The sequence below is a fragment of the Anthonomus grandis genome, chromosome 8, assembly GCF_022605725.1.
Source record: "Anthonomus grandis grandis chromosome 8, icAntGran1.3, whole genome shotgun sequence".
Taxonomy (NCBI): domain Eukaryota; kingdom Metazoa; phylum Arthropoda; class Insecta; order Coleoptera; family Curculionidae; genus Anthonomus; species Anthonomus grandis.
The window spans coordinates 13,788,180-13,805,490 of NC_065553.1; the positions used below are offsets into that span (position 1 = coordinate 13,788,180).

The following is a 17,311-nucleotide window of genomic DNA, read 5'->3' on the forward strand; positions in this document are numbered from 1 at the left end:
GTTTTTAATAAATTATTCGTCTCGCATACTGATTAAAACAGTCGACAATTGAACAGAGGTGCTCGAAGGTAGTGCGGATCACATTTTGGTTACGCAAGTACTTGAGAGGAAATATTTTGACGAAAACATGATCCAAATTTATGAGTTCAACAAGAAAGGGGATCCCATCAGATGCAGGGATAAAAAAACAAGTTCTTTTGTAAGTATTTTATTTATTATTGGAATAATAAACGTTTTTGTCATAAGGTGTGGTAATTATGTTAGATAGATAACCAAAATAGGGAAAGTTTGATTTGGGTACCTTGTTTATCGCTATAGAGGGTGGCTAAACTGCTTTGGATCGTCTTTGCTCTTTTTTTCTTGAAGAATATACTTTTATTGGAGATTGGAGAGAGAACATGAAAAACTAATAACAAACTAACAAGGCAACAAGGTTTTAACAAAAACTAAAAGTAATCAATTTTTTAATGTGTCGGTTGCCGATTGAATTTAATGAATACATTTTTAGATAAACAATAAATATACCCAAACACAAGTTTTGGGTTAAAATTTAATGAGTAAATACACAAATGCAGTTTTGGTAAAAGTTATTTAATTTTATATAATCAAAACTTGGTAAATTGGAATGGGATAATAATTTTTAAGGAATTTTTACACAAACGGTAATTAAATTAAAACTTTTACACAATTTAGTTTTTTTATTGTCGTCAAATTGAAAGAAAATTTTAAGGAATAAATTTAAATCTATATGATAAAAAATTCATTAAAAAAATTAATTTAGTTAAAATTGTGCAATTTTGCAAAGTTTTAGTACTCTATTAAACGATTTCTGTATTAGAAATTTTAATTAAAATTCTTATAATAATTTCAACAAATTTTACTAAAAGATTTAACTAACAGAAAAACTTTTACCAGCCTTTAACCAGGTATTTATGACCGTTTAGTGAATAAATTTAAGAACAAATAAATTTTTTTTACAATATTTATAAAGAAAGGTGCAAGAAAATAAATTTCGTTTTTGAATAAAAAAATTAGTATTAATAATATTGAGGTTAATTAATAAATCAACTTTTAAGAAGCAACAAGTTTTAATATTAATAAAATTAAAAATATATATTTTACTTTCAATATTCATAATTCATTTCAAAAAAATATTTGTTACATTTACATCTTAATTAAGTTTCGAGGTATTAAAATTTAAATTAATTAACAAACTAAACTTCAAATTAACTTCTTTCATTACTTGAGGTTGGCTTTATAGATAATATTATTTATTAAAAATTATTCGTGTTACTGTCTTCTAACAGGTCCTTTTAATTATTGAATTTTATATCTGGTTAAGGTATTTTTAAATGTTTTTTTCTGGCCCTTGGATTCTTTTCACATGTAATTTTAAACAATTTTTTTCTCTTGGAGATTGTTCTCCCTATAAATACATAAATATATGGTAAGGTAGAGTCTAATTTTTGAACTTCCATCGTCTTAAATAGGTATCACCAGATGTCAATCAATATCATTGTCAACACTATAATTGTATAGTAATATAGTGAATATCAACACTGGACTAACTAAAGATTCTTTGGTTTTGCGTGATGTAAGTGCTTCAAAGCGTGTTCTACTATTACTGATCTGGAAACCCCTCATGTATAGCAGAAGACTACCTTAACGAGGTTGAAGAAGTCTTGAATAAAAATAAACAAACTAATAACTAAAATTCCCATACCAACAGCAGAGAAAAGAATTTACAGGGCTCTTAAAAAGTATTTTGCTTATCTGATGCATTGCGACACAAACTCACTCCGGATGACAAACGGATACCTTTGAGACCTATTACCAGCTTCAAGGATTTGCCAATATCGAAACTTGCCAAATTCATCCTAACCATTATCCATCCACTACAAAGCAGCACCGAATTCTTTTGCACGAAACTCTTATTTGGCTTATAGAGCCTCTTATAGAGCTTATTTGATCGAACTTCTTTAGGCCACTAACATTAGACCCACCGATAAGCCTTGATTTGATTGAAGACTCTCAAAGTCCTCAATAAAATCATCAGATACATTGATCATACAAATCATCGGATTTATACAGTCTTCATTGGAGAATCCCTTAACATCATCAGGGGAGGATTAAGAGAGGACGCAATACTTGCAGATCGCATTGGTCTTCCACTGAAGGAAGTTATAGACCTTTTGGAGGTTTGTCTTCGATACTCTTACTTTCAATTCAAAGATAGGTTTTACGTCCTGGACGAAGGACTTTCAATAGGCTCGTCGTTGGTGGTCAATATATACATGGATTAGTTTGAGCTCACGCTGTAATCTATATATTGACCACACATTTATTATTTATGATAAAAACGATTACAGAGCTAGCAAAGTTTCTGAAGCACATTAATAACATTAGGCCAAGAAGGACGGAGTCGGAATCCGAGTCAGCACTGCCATTCTTAGATGTTTTTGTATGTTCTTTATAATGTACAATGCACAGTGGATGCCTAAGGACATCAGCATAAACCAACATACACAGGACAATCTACAAACCAACCTTCACCATAATTCCAATCATCCTGGTTTGACAAAGGCGGAAATTCAAATTCATTTATTGGTACCAACAAACAAAGTACTCTTCCACAAGTCAACAAAATAAAAAATACATATATGAATATTATATTATATAGATTGGTAAAAACATGTCTACAGTCATCCCTATAACTCAGTTCATCCAGGATTCTTCAGGAACAGCCTTTCTCTGTAGAGCAAATAATCTCTTTATGCGAGGAGGATGCTCCCATGCTAAAATGGTGTAAGTTGAAACAGTATGGAAGGTTCCAAAATAAGCTGTTCTTAGAGCAGTGGGTGAAGAGCAGCTAGAAAGGCACCGAAGAGCATATACATCAGTTCGAAGTTTTCCCGCAACATTGTCAATGTGTGCATGCCATTAAAGAAAAGGATCCAAATGGACTCCTAAAAATTTAACTGTTGAAGTGCTGGCCATCTCCGACTGTCTCATCGTGAAAATGACCTTATTTGTCTCTTCTGCGTTTAAGTGTAAACGGCTCCTGTTAAATCACTGCTGCACTTGACCCTGTATAGCATCCGTCCCCAGCTCCGCACCCACCAGCGAGTCAGCTGCACATGCTACAGTTGTGTCATCAGCAAAAAGTGTGAACTTACCGGTCCGTTCTATTAAAGGCATTTATATAGAATAAAAAAAGTATGGGCCCAAAACTGAGCCTTGGGGAACCCCTATGGTAATATTAATTTGAGCTGGTGCCACCCCATTCACACTCACAACCTGCCCCCTATCTGTCAAATATGAAGCCAGAAACCTAATACTATCCGGACTAAAACTATACTTAGCAAGTTTTTACAACAGAATACTATGGGGCACACAATCCAATGCCTTGCTCAAGTCACAGAACAAGACACTGCTAAAATTTAAGTCGTTAAAAGAATCCATGACAAAAGCAGCAAGGTCCAGGATTGCCATAACTATATTCCTGTTTTTTCGGAAACCAAACTGGCAGGTTGTGAATAAATCATTTTCCTCAAAAAACTTTACTAACTGCGTAGCATCATGAAAACCTTAAATATGTTCTTCTATTTAATATGAAACATATGCAATAACAATGTTGATTTCAACAGGGAAAGACAAAATACTTCCAGAGACTTAAGGCAAAACGAGTATTTAAACAAATAAATAAAGATAATTACTGAGAAAGCAGCAGAGATAACAAAAAACAAGTTACATAAATTAAAGGATCCTACAGGATCTTTCAAGTTTCTTACATCAAGGGAACTTCGGAGATACTTCCAAGACAAGCATACGAGTGTTAATATCGAAGACCAATGCCTACTGAAGGAGATAAGCTAAGAACTGCATATACCAAAGTTCTCTAAATGTGAAGACCAATATATAGGTAAAAAGAATATCGAAAGTGGACCCGAACAAGAGAAGTTTCCAGATCAAAAATACGAGAGCACCTTTGGTCCAATGGCCACAACATACAAGAAAAAATTTGATGTATAGAGCAACATTAAAAGTAATGAAAATTCCTAGAAGTAATATACATGATGCAAAACCAAGAAATCTTCAGTCAGCCTAATGTTGATATTTCCAATATCTAGAGATCCCTACTGTCAGGACACTGCATGATGTAATGCGCTTCGTTGTTATTAGTTTATACTTGATAACGGTTAAAAAACCGAATCTAAACCAAACCAAAATGTCGTAGTAAATTTACAATAAAACACAAAAAAGGGAATAGAAGTTCAAAAATTAGACTTAACAACTATTATACGTTGAAGTTGTTCTATATTATGCTATTATGATAGTTGAGACCCAGTCAAGACATCACTCTATTTTAGTATTTAATTAATCAATCAAAAGGTCAGTAATCACTTTGATTATACATATATAAAATATTATTCCAGAAAAATTGCATAATATGCAAAAAACCACCTACTCACAACAAAATGAAATCAAAGTTTCACATTTATCTATGCCCAGATAAGATTATAATTTATTTGCATTGGTTGTTGGTGTAGTCCGGTAGCCCTTTTACTAAATCATGATATTTTCCGATAAACCGAAAATAAAATGACGTCCCCCACATTATTTTTATCTGTTGAAATTACCGTAATGAAGAAGTTTTTTTGGTTTCATAAAAGGGTTGAAAAGGTACTTGTTTGATAAAAAACCTTTTTGTCTTAAACACTGACATTTTATTTTAGGTATCGTTCCTGAAGAACCCCACATTACAAACATTCTTGGTAGGACTTTTTATCGGCATTGGATTATCGATTTTGTGTATGCATAAAACTGAAAATTACAGGTAAATTCTATTATTTTTTTCTGATATGGCATGCAATTTTTTTTATTGATTTAAAGAGCTTTTATTATAAGATTATTTACTAAACTATGTATTAATAATACAAAACTATATATTAAAATTCCATCAGTAATAAGTGCAATTAATATCTTAGACTTTATTGCACAATACTAATATAATAAAATAACGAGCTTTAGATATCGATTTATATTTTTTAATAATTAAGTGGTTTGCCGATTCTATGCAGTAATTTGCTACATTTTCTTAAGACACTTAAATCCTATTTATTTTAGATAAGTTTCTAATAGATTTTTTCTTTTTAAAATAATTATCTAGAAATGATAAAGGAAAAGTGATCATAAAATCTGTAACCACGTAGTAACAAATTTTGCTTTACTTCAAAAAATATTTCAATATATATTCAATTTATTACAAAAAGTTACTTAGGTGAACAGAATGAGCATAATAATATAATAAATTTTACAGTATAATTACTAAATAGTATTTTAATAGCAAAGAATGGCATCTATGTGATAACATCTTTGTGTGTCAGAAAGTTAAATAGTAAGCAATTATAGAGGGTCTGAAAATTACTTACAAGTTACAGGAGTGCGGATATATAGATATATAGATTTTTTCATAGCTAATTCTCAATCAAGAACCTGAATATCTATTTATTAAAATATTTTATCATAAGATATTTAAAATATTTTACAAAAAAGAACTTGACAATCGCAAAAGATGACAATTTACTCTCTTAAATTTTAAAGTGCATTATTTGAAAGAATCTTGACATAGTCAGCCTATAATAAAATTACAGAAACCTTGATCAGTAAAATGGTACTTTTTCAATATTTGTATTTGTGGCCCTACACCATATTAATAAACCATACCGCATTGTTGTTTAAAATAAACCATAGTATGTTATTGCAAGAGTTAATCTAATTAGAGTAAATCTATGTTCTAAGAGTTAATCTATTTTCCTTAATGGCATATATAAATATACTACCTGTAAACATTGTAATAAGTATGAGTGTAACAGTTCAAATGCCTTGCTTCTTACACTGTCTATTTTTGCCAGTTTTAAAAGTTGAGGAAAATGTTCGTTTACAAAACAACTATTTATATTATCCACCAGTGGATTTAATATAAAATCTGCCATGTTTTTCATAACAAAGACCATATTATGCCTCTTTAGTTTTCTTATTTTTTATTGCACCAATTTCGATTTCATAGGACTCAATCCCATTCAGAATCTGGTAAGCTATTTGTTAAGTTAATGGCATTAGTGCCCTTAATGCCATTAACTTAAAATATAAACTTATAAAATGTAATATGTAATAAACTTAAAATATAAACTTGTAAATTTATAAACCTATAAATTTACTGATTTTGAACATTATTTTGGCAATTATATAACAAAAAAGCACCAAACAATCTGAAAGTAAATTACGAATATTTCAGCCGGGTGTTTAGTAAATACTTTAATATAGGATTCGGTAGTCCCGCTACTGATGTCTGTAGCTACTGCGTTAGAACACAAACCAAAATTGCTACACAAAAACAAAAGTTATCTACTGAACTAAAAGTGCATAAATTCCGTGCATCACAATTTCATAAATTGATGAAAGTTGAATTTTGAACTTTGATCTGCAACAAGTTCAGGTATTACCCAAGGTCCCTATTCAGGAGGCATTTTACGCCCAACAGCTGTCAATATACTTTTTTTGCATTACCAAACTTATTTGTAAAGACCCAGTATTCTATACGTGGATGGAGCACCAAGCAGGTAGAGGGGCGACTGAGATATCTTCCGCTTTTATCGATTTTTTAAAAAAACTTACATTTCCAGACAATGCGACCAAAATCCGTTTTTTTGCAGATGGGTGTGGAGGACAAAATAAAAATAATCATGTTGTGCATGCTTTAATGTTTTGGCTTCAAACGTTTTCATGTGAGCAGATTAGGGACATAGAAATTATATTTCCAATTAGAGGTCACTCTTATCTCCCCGCCGATCGTATCTTTGGACGCATTGAAAAAAGCTTAAGGTCTCATAGTATTATAAAAACTCCAGATCAATATTGGGATATCTACACCAAAGTGGGTGGTGTACAAAAACTTGGTACTGGCATTTACTTGACGTAAAAAAACTTTTGCTGCATGTGACAAAAGTGACTGGCATTCATTCTTGTCGAAGACTTTTGTTAAAAAAAAAAGTAACCCATAATATTTTGTTGAAAACTGAGTTACTATATCGCAATTCAGATGAGACAAAAAAGTTTCAATCACTCCAAAAACCACGAGCAAGATTCGATCAAATAGAATTACAGGAATTAGGTTTGGGTCATAAAATAAAGGGAAAAAAGTAGATAGTTTTAAAAAAATATTGGCATCATTATCTGGAGAAAACTGGAATCAGTATCTAGAATTAGAATGGTTAGTTCCAATTTTAGAAGGCCAGTGTGAGGTTGAAACCAATGTTGAAGAAACTGAGGACTATGACTGTAACGATACGGAAGGTGTTAATTTCATTTAAGTTTGTTAAAAAATAAAAAATACTGCTTGAAGAAAATGGTTCTTTATTTTTTGGTGGTAATTTTACCCAAAAAGTTTTTTCAAATGACAATCAAAAGGCATTTTGTTCACTATAGACATGCAAATAGCATTTTGTCCATATGTTTTTCTAAAATACCAAAGTTACTCTTGCTTCTTCTAGTCTGCCATTCTAGTATTTACTTATCCTAAATTTTCCTAATTTTTTGGTAAAAGTCCTTGGTATAAGTTTTGGTAACTCGGTAAGTAAGACCGATTCGTAGCAGCAGTTTTTGATGTTTCCTGAAAATTTACAATTTTGGACAAACCGTATTTTGCAAGTCTGCTCCTCAAGTATAGAAATGTATTCTGATGATACATAAATCCGTCGAGACTTTTTTCTTCCATAGTGGCTTTCCTTTCCTTGTAACTGACTAATAAAAGATCTTACAGCATTCAGTTTATCCACAAACTTAAAAGTGCGTCTATCCCCTTCCCTTTTTTCTGTTAAAACTGTTTCCCCACCTTGCACTTTCCTGCAAATGGTATTCACCCTCCTCTGACCAACATTGTAAACAGCCATTATAAACTTCTGATAAACCTGCAATTTTTGTTGCTTTACGAAAACTTAAAAAAAACTTGGTGAAACATTCAAACTAAAAAAATAAGAGTGAGGTTTTCCATCAGCCTTGCGACACCTTTTTCATTTAGGTATATCTAAAGTAATGTAACTGGCTAAAATTCCATCTTGAACGGCTTTATTGGATTTTCTATAAAAAACTTCCCGAAGTTTAATGACATCTTCTCGACTCACTTGCTGACATTTTAAATTTGAATTATTTTTATAGTTGCAAGCTATATCAAATTGCTCTAAATCAGGATCATGGTTTGAATACCTTAAAATAGTATAAGGTCGTAACAAAAAGAAATACGTATTAAAAAATAAATGCATACTCTAACTCTCACTTGTTTTTTTCTTTCCCTAGTTGTTAAATTAATTTGTCGCTTTCGGCTACCCCAGGTCACTATCATCAACAATGTGCTCACCATCTTACAGACTCCATTGTGATTTAAACTTCACGAAAAAGTTATGAAACAAACATAAAATACTTGTACATAAACTAAAACCACACCGATAGAAATTAGGTTATGAAACAAACATGTTTACATCTGGACCAAACGCGATTTGTTTGTCTTGTGGACAAAATACATTTTGTTTGTCTAAAGGTGATGAACTAAGTGCATTTTGCATGTCTAGGGAATTTTCGCAATATATTATTTTAAATGGTACAAAATTCGATTTGAACGTCCAAAGTGATGTGAAATGATAGAAATTCGGTTAAATAATGTTGCGCCACCTTTAGTTCAAAATGTGAAAATTTGGACAAACTGTGTCAATCTTTTTTTTCAACTCTGCTCCTCATTTTGTCTGCCCTTCGGTTTCTATGCTAGCAATAACCCACATAGTTCCACTACAGTTATATAACCTGTGTTATTAGAAATTTTGAAAATATATCTTAATTTTTTTCTTTTTAACATTTTGGAGTAGATAAAATCTTTCTGGATTCATTCTTGTTTTAGCTACTCGTGGACCACGAGTAAACGACGAAAAACCATAAAATTGCATCCAAAAGTAATTCCAGTCATGTCAGACATGTTTAGGAAACTTTTCAGATTGGGGATCTATTTAATAATTATCAGAAGTATTTTACTGAACTTCTATTTTACCATAAATGAACGTGGTGGGATCTCTGCAGTTCAGAAAAACGAAAACTCTAATAATTATTCTTATAAAAATATATAAATTTTGTATATACACAATATTGCATAAATCCGAATCCTTTTCCGATTTTAATTATTAAAAAACTTATTTGCTTTCCACTAAAAGCTTCTACAGCTACGGTCCACCAAATAACGAAGTCTCCTACTTTAAGTCCGGAACAGACCATAGCCTAAATGACAGCCATCATCAAATGATCGACACTGAACTGGCTGATAAAATAGCTAAAAAAGTTCGGGTACTTTGTTGGATAATGACTGGTCCTGCCAATCATTTAACGAGGGCCATTCACGTGAAAGCTACCTGGGGAAAAAGATGTGATAAGTTGATCTTTATGAGCACCGTAGATGGTATAGGATAAAAAAAAAGCACTTTCTTTATAACTTTAATGTAAAATGGTATGTTTTAGATCCTAGTTTGCCAAGCGTAGCATTGCCTGTTATCGAGGACAGACCTCATTTATGGGGCAAAACGAAGAGAGCAATGCAGTATGTTTACGAAAATTACTATGACAAATACGATTGGTTTTTTAAAGCAGACGATGACACGTATGTAATTCAGTAGAGTTAAAGAGCAGACTTTTTAATGTTTGTTTTAGATATACGGTTATGGAGAATCTCAAATACTTGCTCTACTACAAAAACGCTTCAGAACCAGTATATTACGGATGCAGATTGAAATTAGCGAAAGAAACAGAGGCTCCGATGGACTTTATGAGTGGAGGAGCGGGTTATGTTCTAAGTAAAGAAGCTCTTAAAAGATTTGTTCAGGTAGTTTAACTTTATAATAAATTGTGAAATACTAATACTTAATACTTAGTTTAACTTAATACTAAATTTTTAGGAAGCTTTACCAAACTCTAAAGTCTGCAGGCAAGAAGATACTGGCGACGAAGATGTTGAAATATCCAAATGTCTTCAAGGAGTTGGGGTAAACTTGGGTAATTCTCTCGATGAAGAAGATAGGAATAGGTTTACTCCAGTGTTTGTTAATTACATGCTTATACCCGGGATCATGAATGAGGTTGAGTGGTACACTAGGATGATGTACAATCCATATAATTTGGTAAATAAGCATTTTAATTTTTTTCTAAACTTTTTATTTATTTTTATTGTTTGTTATCAGAATTTAAGAGTGAATCATCTTTATCTTAATTTGCTTGTTTTAATAATTTTTTATTAACTTTTCAGTCGTTTAACATTATTTCTATAGTTTTTATCATTACTTAAAATCAAGAAATGACATTAATTTAAAAATGCCAAAAGTACTAAGAATTCTTGATCGCCTAGAAGCATATGATTCAAAACATAGTAAACAAGTTCAGAAACATATTTGATTTTTCGCCAAACAGTCTTCAATTTAAGTCTTTAGTTTAAGTTCTATTTGCAGTTATGTTTTTATTATTTCTTCTTGATTTGCATCAGCCCTTTGGATATGCTTACAATAAAAAAATATACATAGAAAAAACTAATTAAATATTAAATAAAAAAGTTTTCTCCTTTTGACCTTATACGATTACATTAGTTGATAATCGGACTAATTTTTAACTTGTCTTTGATTGCAATTATATTACTTTTGGCTTCTAGCTTCATATTTCCTAAGTGTATTGCAACTGATTCATTAATTAAACCCATCCCCCCCTGCAAAGAAAAAAAATTCTGGACCGTCCCTGGTTCTAGAATATTAAATTTCATTCCGAGCGTTTGAGGTCATTTTAAATTTCTTTTAGCGACATTTCAAGCGTGTCACGATGAGTTCCTTGAGACTAAAAAATTTAACTTATCCAGAAAAAAATTCTAAATCGTCGCCGGTTTCAGATTATTACATTTAAAATTTTAGTTCAGGCATTTATTCCAATTTTAAATAACTTAAATAAAATTGCACTTCTTCTTTTTGTAAGTAGAACCTGAATTTTGTCAATAATCATTTGTTTCAAATTTTTAATTATTTGGTATGATTTAACAAAACTGCTAATATAATAGATCAGTAAACTTGTTCTTATCAGAAAACCTTAACTCATAGAGAAATAAAAAAAGAGAACACACTCTTTTCTTATATAATATACTTTGTTTCATTTACTATACAGGGTGTTTCACTAAGCGTTAATTGACTCACGTCAACCTGACATCACTAGACACTATAAAAGTGGTCCATAGGTTCCGTGGTAAATGCATAACATTATTTTTAAGTTCGAAATTTGACCACTAGTGGGCCTAATTAAAAGGCCAATAGTTCAATTCTAAGTTTCTCCGAAAAAAATCAGTTTCAGGTACCTTTTTTTAACATAATTAGAGACCTTGTAATATTTTTTTTCATTTTGGTCAAAAACTCGGGTATGTAAGATAAATAAATGTAATTACAAAATAATTGTTGTTTGGTAGTTGACATTTTTAATTAGTTATGCGTTTTTTCTAATTCAAATTCATTATTTTAATTCGGTTTTGTTGTTGTATTTTTGGGGTCTGTTTTATCGTTAACATGACTTACACCAGTGCCGAGGTTGCATATGATATGCTCACCGTATATTTTCAATGCTCTGAAAATGCTCCCATTACAGCACGCAAATATGCTGCAAAATATCCTAAATCAAGGCATTATACCAGAAAAGTATTTCGATGACTATCAGCACATTTAAGGACAACAGGAAGGGTACATCCCCTTCATGTTTCAATTAGAAGGCGCCCGGAAAGAAACCATGAAATGAATGAATGAATTTTGAAAGAATTTAAACTTCATTCATATCATGTATCCTTGCACCAAGGTCTATCAGGAAATAAATTCGACAAACCATTGATTTGTTCCTGTTTCAAAATTTTTTTTATTTCAAATTTTACTTCATCATTTGATGAAGCTACTTTTTGGATGTGGAAAGAAAATCACTAAAACAGGTGTACTGTAAATATCTGGTGTGGGATATTGGAAAATAGGATTATTGGGTCATTTATAATGAACATTTCATTATCCTAACTTTTTATCAAATACCTTGCCAATCCTGTTAGAAGATTGACCTAATGATAAATATGTGGTATCAACATGAAAGGTTGCCCAGCAAATTATTTTCAAAGAGTATGTAATTTTCTAAGTAACAGATTGGGAGCAATAGTTTGTTTCAATGGCCACCTAGCTCTCCCGATCTAACTGTATTAGACTATTACTTATAGGGACGAATTAAGGACACTATATACGAAACAGGGCCCACACCAAGAGAACATAATAATATGACAGAGCTGTTCTTGTTCTTTGGTTATATCCCGTAGGCCTTTAAACATGCTTTAAATTTTTTTGCATTATAATATTTAAATATCTATTTGTAATTTAAATTATTTTTTATTATAATAAGTTCAGCATTTTTAGAAATTTTGTTATTTTTACATAACTTAGATGACTACGATGCCTAGACAAAACTGAACAATTTTATATCCAAATGATGCCTTACCACTTTTACTAAGAACTTTTGAGTACTACTCGATATAATATATAACAGTACTTATATTTCACTTTTAAACAAGCCCAAATTAAACAAAATCAAATGAATCTTTTTAAAGTTATAGACACTTAAACAATTGTACTTTCACTACCTTTTCCGATTTTATGAAGATTAGTACGCGAATGAGTCTTTGACCAAAATTCTTAACCAATTCTTTAAAGAAACATTTTAATAAATAACAAATTTTCTTAGGAAATTTAACATAAAAATTGTATATTTTCAATAAAAAAAAACGCAATTTAAAACGTATTTTATAGCTATTATTTCTCTTTTATTCTAGGGTGTAACATGCTGCTCTGACTACCTTATCACCACCCATTACGTAAACCCTCAACAGATGTACCTGCTAGAGTACCTCATCTACCACGTAACGCCCTTCGGTAGGGCATACAAACCGATTTTACATAAAAGCGCAAAGAAACCTACAGGAATTTTTAATTCCTATAACCATGACAGTTCGAGCAAAGAACCAAGCTGGGATGAATATAACTGAGAAAGTTTAAGATGAAAAGGGCATTTGGGAAAGGAAGAATAAATAAATGAAATTTGTGGCATATTGGAATATACCAAAGGCTTAGCAATAGAAGCGGTTCAAGGCTGAAGAATATAAGATCTGATAAAAGATAAATTGATTCGGCTTCAAGGATTTATTGATCGAAGTTGGAAGCAATGATCTTTAGAGTAAGTTCGTATAGGTTTTGTAACAAAAAATTAATAAATGTAAGTGCTTAAAAGTGAATTTTAATTATTTTATTTCATTTATGCCTTAGCTCTGACAGTTCTTAAAAAAAAATAAAGGTTTTCAAGAGAAGATTGTTCAAGTTTGCGGAAAAGATAAGCATTATTCCGAGTATAATTCTAATATTAAATCCTAGTATACAGGTTGGGGAATTGAAGATTATGCCTTATCCAAAATAATAACAACACTGCTTTCTCTCATCTATGAGCAACCGCCTTCAGTCGTCTGACGGGTATTTGCTGTTTTAATTTTTACAGACTAACAAAAATAACATGGACATGCCACATTTTGCAGAATGACTGTATTATTTTCTTATTGTCGCTGTTTATACTCCTTTCAAAGAAGTTCACATTTTTAAATGGCTTTATGGAGGCAATTTGGCAGTACAATATAGGAAATTGTTTTCAATTCTAATTTCAAACTGGAAGTTCTTTGCAAAAAAACAATTTTAAACGCACACGAAAGTTTTTAATTCCTTATTTAGTATCCTTAAACACTGAATGATTGGGCTAGTATTGTAGGATAACATATTCAAGGGCCATTTTTTATTGATGGCTCTTCAAACCCCCAAAAATACCTTGAGTTGCTGATAAACCAAATTCTGCCTGCCACTTAGGTCCCTTTTTATTTACATCTGAGGTCGGTCGATTTTTAACAAGATGGTGGTCCTGCTCTTAATGTGGTTATGGGAAAAGAATTTTTAATAAATACTTTTCCTAATCATCTTACTTGGGGGACTGGCTTTATTAAATAGCCTCCTAGATATCCAGATTTTTTCACGAATATAATGCATGAACTTTCGCGTAATAATTTGCGAAATTTTATTGCAAGTAGTACGATTACTTGCATCAAAGTCAGATGCCTACTAACGTCGAACTGAAAAACAACGACGCAGCAGAGTGCACAACACGCATACGCGCGCGTTGCCATATTTTGCCTTTAAGTACCTCTCTATGCGCAACGATCGATTCCCCAACTTGTATACATATTTGACTCAAATATATAATTTCCTTACATAAAACCTATTTAAATATTGCTACAGCTAAGCAACTGAATATTAAAGGACAAGTAAATAAAGTTACTAACTTTGATAAATAACCTGCTACACCTTCAAACAAAAACCCAGAAATCTAGTTTAAGACATTATCTAAGATCACAGTCTGACTATAAATAGAAACGTTCCTGTTTAGTATCTGTCTTATCCTCAACAATTAAAACAAGTGCCTCATTTTCCCTCGAGATTAACTAATCCATTCCAACCTTTTACTTGCGTTAAATGCGCCCGAGTTACAGATAATTCGTCTAGATATAATTCCCTTTCCGTCCTTTGTTCTGCATCTGCTAATAGAAGCCGGGTTGCGAAAGGCTCCGGTCCTTTCAGCAGACAGTCTCGGGCATATAATCCAATAAAGATTCCAAATACTGGAAATCTGGAACAGAAGCCGAAGCATTTGGAGCGTTCGTCGCAATGAACAGACAGACACTCTTGTGACTTGAAATTTAAATGCGTTTTCTGTTAAGTTTAAATTAAATGGGGAGTTACGTTTGGTGACAAAAACATCGAGATATGGAAAGTACGTAGAAAACCCTTTGTTTAACTTGTAATTATTTTTTACATCAAATTGACACTTGCCTACTTATTAAGTAAGTAAGTAGTGTAATTTAAAGTATTGCGATAAGAACGTTTGATCTCATTTGATTCAATCATCAATTTTGTCTGACTTTTGTGACCATAGGTTTTGCTTTTACCATCATTCTTACTATTACCTCTTTTCCTCTTTATCTTTACTCTAATTTTTAATAGTCCTCATCTAAATTCTCTATCGTCAATATACAGGTTACCAATGTGAGTGTTCAGCAGTATCCGCTCTAGCTTAGCATTTCCGCTCGCAAATGTTCACGTGTAAATTATCACCAGCATAGCAATGTGGAAAGAGGATAATAGCATTCTCTATATAAAAACATATCAATTAAGTCGGAAATTTATAAAGGAATCCAAGACAGTCCAGTTACACGGCACGCTTCGCAAACTAAAGTTTTAAAAAGGCCAAACACTTAGTTTTGTTGCGTCATGTAATAATAATTTGAGAAAGTTTTGATAATGACAACTATGATGAACTAAAGGAAGAAAATGCAGATCTAGACAGAGAATAATAATTTCTTATAGAAACCATGAAAGAAGAGTTACTAGATTTAACTAAGATGAACTTAAAAAGGAGCAGGACGCAGTAGACAGAAAACAAGAGGAATGAAATTTAGGACTTAGAAAAGGTTCGTAGATGAAACAGACACAACTAATGACTAACTTCGAAGCAACAGTTGAAGAAGAATTGAGGCAAATACAAAAAAGATCCAAGAACTAGAGAATGCAAACAGTGATGAAAGTGAAGCGATCAATTCGATAGCAAAAAAGCATGGAGTACCTACTTAAATCTTACGATTTTCTTACGGAATTTTACGGTTTTCGTCCGAAAGGTAAACTTGAAAGGATATGATCAACACCTGAAACATGGAGGAAATATACAAATATACCCTTTTCTGTAGATGATTCTTGCCAAATTGTTAAAAATGTTCTGCTAATTTGACCATGGACTAGAGTAGTAAACTGTGACGGTCTATTGAAGAAAATTAAGATGTGTTCTCGTTGCACGCTAAGTACTGATTTCGTGCAGCATCGAGTAAGCACTGGAACAATGTTTCGATAAAACAAGCACCTCGAAGGATTCCGATAGCTGAACAAGGTAAAGATTCCTCAATGCTTTAAGAAATGAGAACACAAGGAGTGATAGAACCATCGCAGCGTCCTTGGACATCTCCAGTTATACTAGTGAAGAAAAAAGACGAAAGTAGCAGATTTTGTGTAGACTGTCGGTAGTTGCATGAATTACCAAAGAGGACAGTTATCCTTTACTAAGAACTACGTCACCCTGGATACGCTATCAAGTTCACAATGGTTTTTAACGCTCGATCTAAAGAGAGGATACTGGCAGTTTAAAATGTATCCAGAAGATAAGAAAAATATTGCATTTTCAACTGGAAGAGGACTCTGGCAATTCACAGTCCTGCCTTTTGGACTCTGTAATGCTACAGCCACCTTTAAAAGGCTTATGGAAACTGTATTGCGTGGACTGACTTAAGAATTTTGCTTGGTTTAGTTAGATACCTCGACTATGTAATATCCGAAAATGGTGTCACACCAGTTAAGAAGCTTTCTGGGTCTTTGTATGTTGAGAAAATTTGCAAGAAATTTCACTAACCTTGCAAAACCTCTGCAAAAGCTTACGGAGAACAAAATGATATTTAGTTGGTCAGCAGATTGTCAAAAACCTTTTGAAGGGCTAAAAAGAGCACTGTACATACTCCATTCCTGGACAAATTTTTATTTTAGATACAGGTGCAAGGAATATTAGAATTGGGGTCCTTTCACAAAAATATTAAGATTGCGAGCACCAATAGCTTATTTCAGTAGAGCGCAATTAAAGTCAGAAAGAAACTATCATGTGACCTAGAATTTTCAAGCAACAGTTAGCTAAGTCATCATAATCAAGTTGCTAAAATTATTCACTAATAACTGGCTCTCAAAAATGGTTCTCTTGATACCTGTCTACCATATTATAAATGCGATTCAAAAGCAGCTTTCGGAACACCCACAATGTTGCAGTACTGGGATCAACTCATATCGACTGATAGGACAGTTGACTACAATAGACCTGATATCGTCATTATCGATAAAAACAGAAAAACTGGTCTTATTATCGACGTAACACTGCCATTGACTTACCACCTCAGCAAAACTGAAACAAAAACAATCACAAAACATGAAGCATAGTTATAGAACTGGCGCAAATCTAGCAGATAAACAAAGTCTCTTTAATTCGACTGGTAATTTCGGCAAAGCGGATAATAGCATGGCAATCACCGACAATCATAACGCAT

General features: G+C 32.2%; 1 protein-coding gene across 2 annotated transcripts; it reads left to right on the forward strand.

The window, feature by feature from the left end:
• LOC126739623 (glycoprotein-N-acetylgalactosamine 3-beta-galactosyltransferase 1-like) lies at window positions 1-13,375 on the forward strand. 2 transcript variants are annotated; one of them, XM_050445378.1, is made up of 7 exons: window positions 1-199; window positions 4,737-4,837; window positions 9,258-9,499; window positions 9,559-9,697; window positions 9,748-9,919; window positions 9,993-10,214; window positions 12,917-13,375. In XM_050445378.1, exons 1-7 carry the CDS (start codon window positions 128-130, stop codon window positions 13,127-13,129), a joined length of 1,161 nt encoding a protein of 386 aa, XP_050301335.1. In that variant the 5' UTR covers window positions 1-127; the 3' UTR covers window positions 13,130-13,375. The 2 variants fall into 2 exon arrangements, with proteins under 2 accessions (XP_050301335.1, XP_050301334.1); XM_050445377.1 differs by lacking the exon at window positions 1-199 and adding an exon at window positions 4,555-4,683.
• The last annotated feature ends 3,936 nt before the right edge of the window (window positions 13,376-17,311 follow it).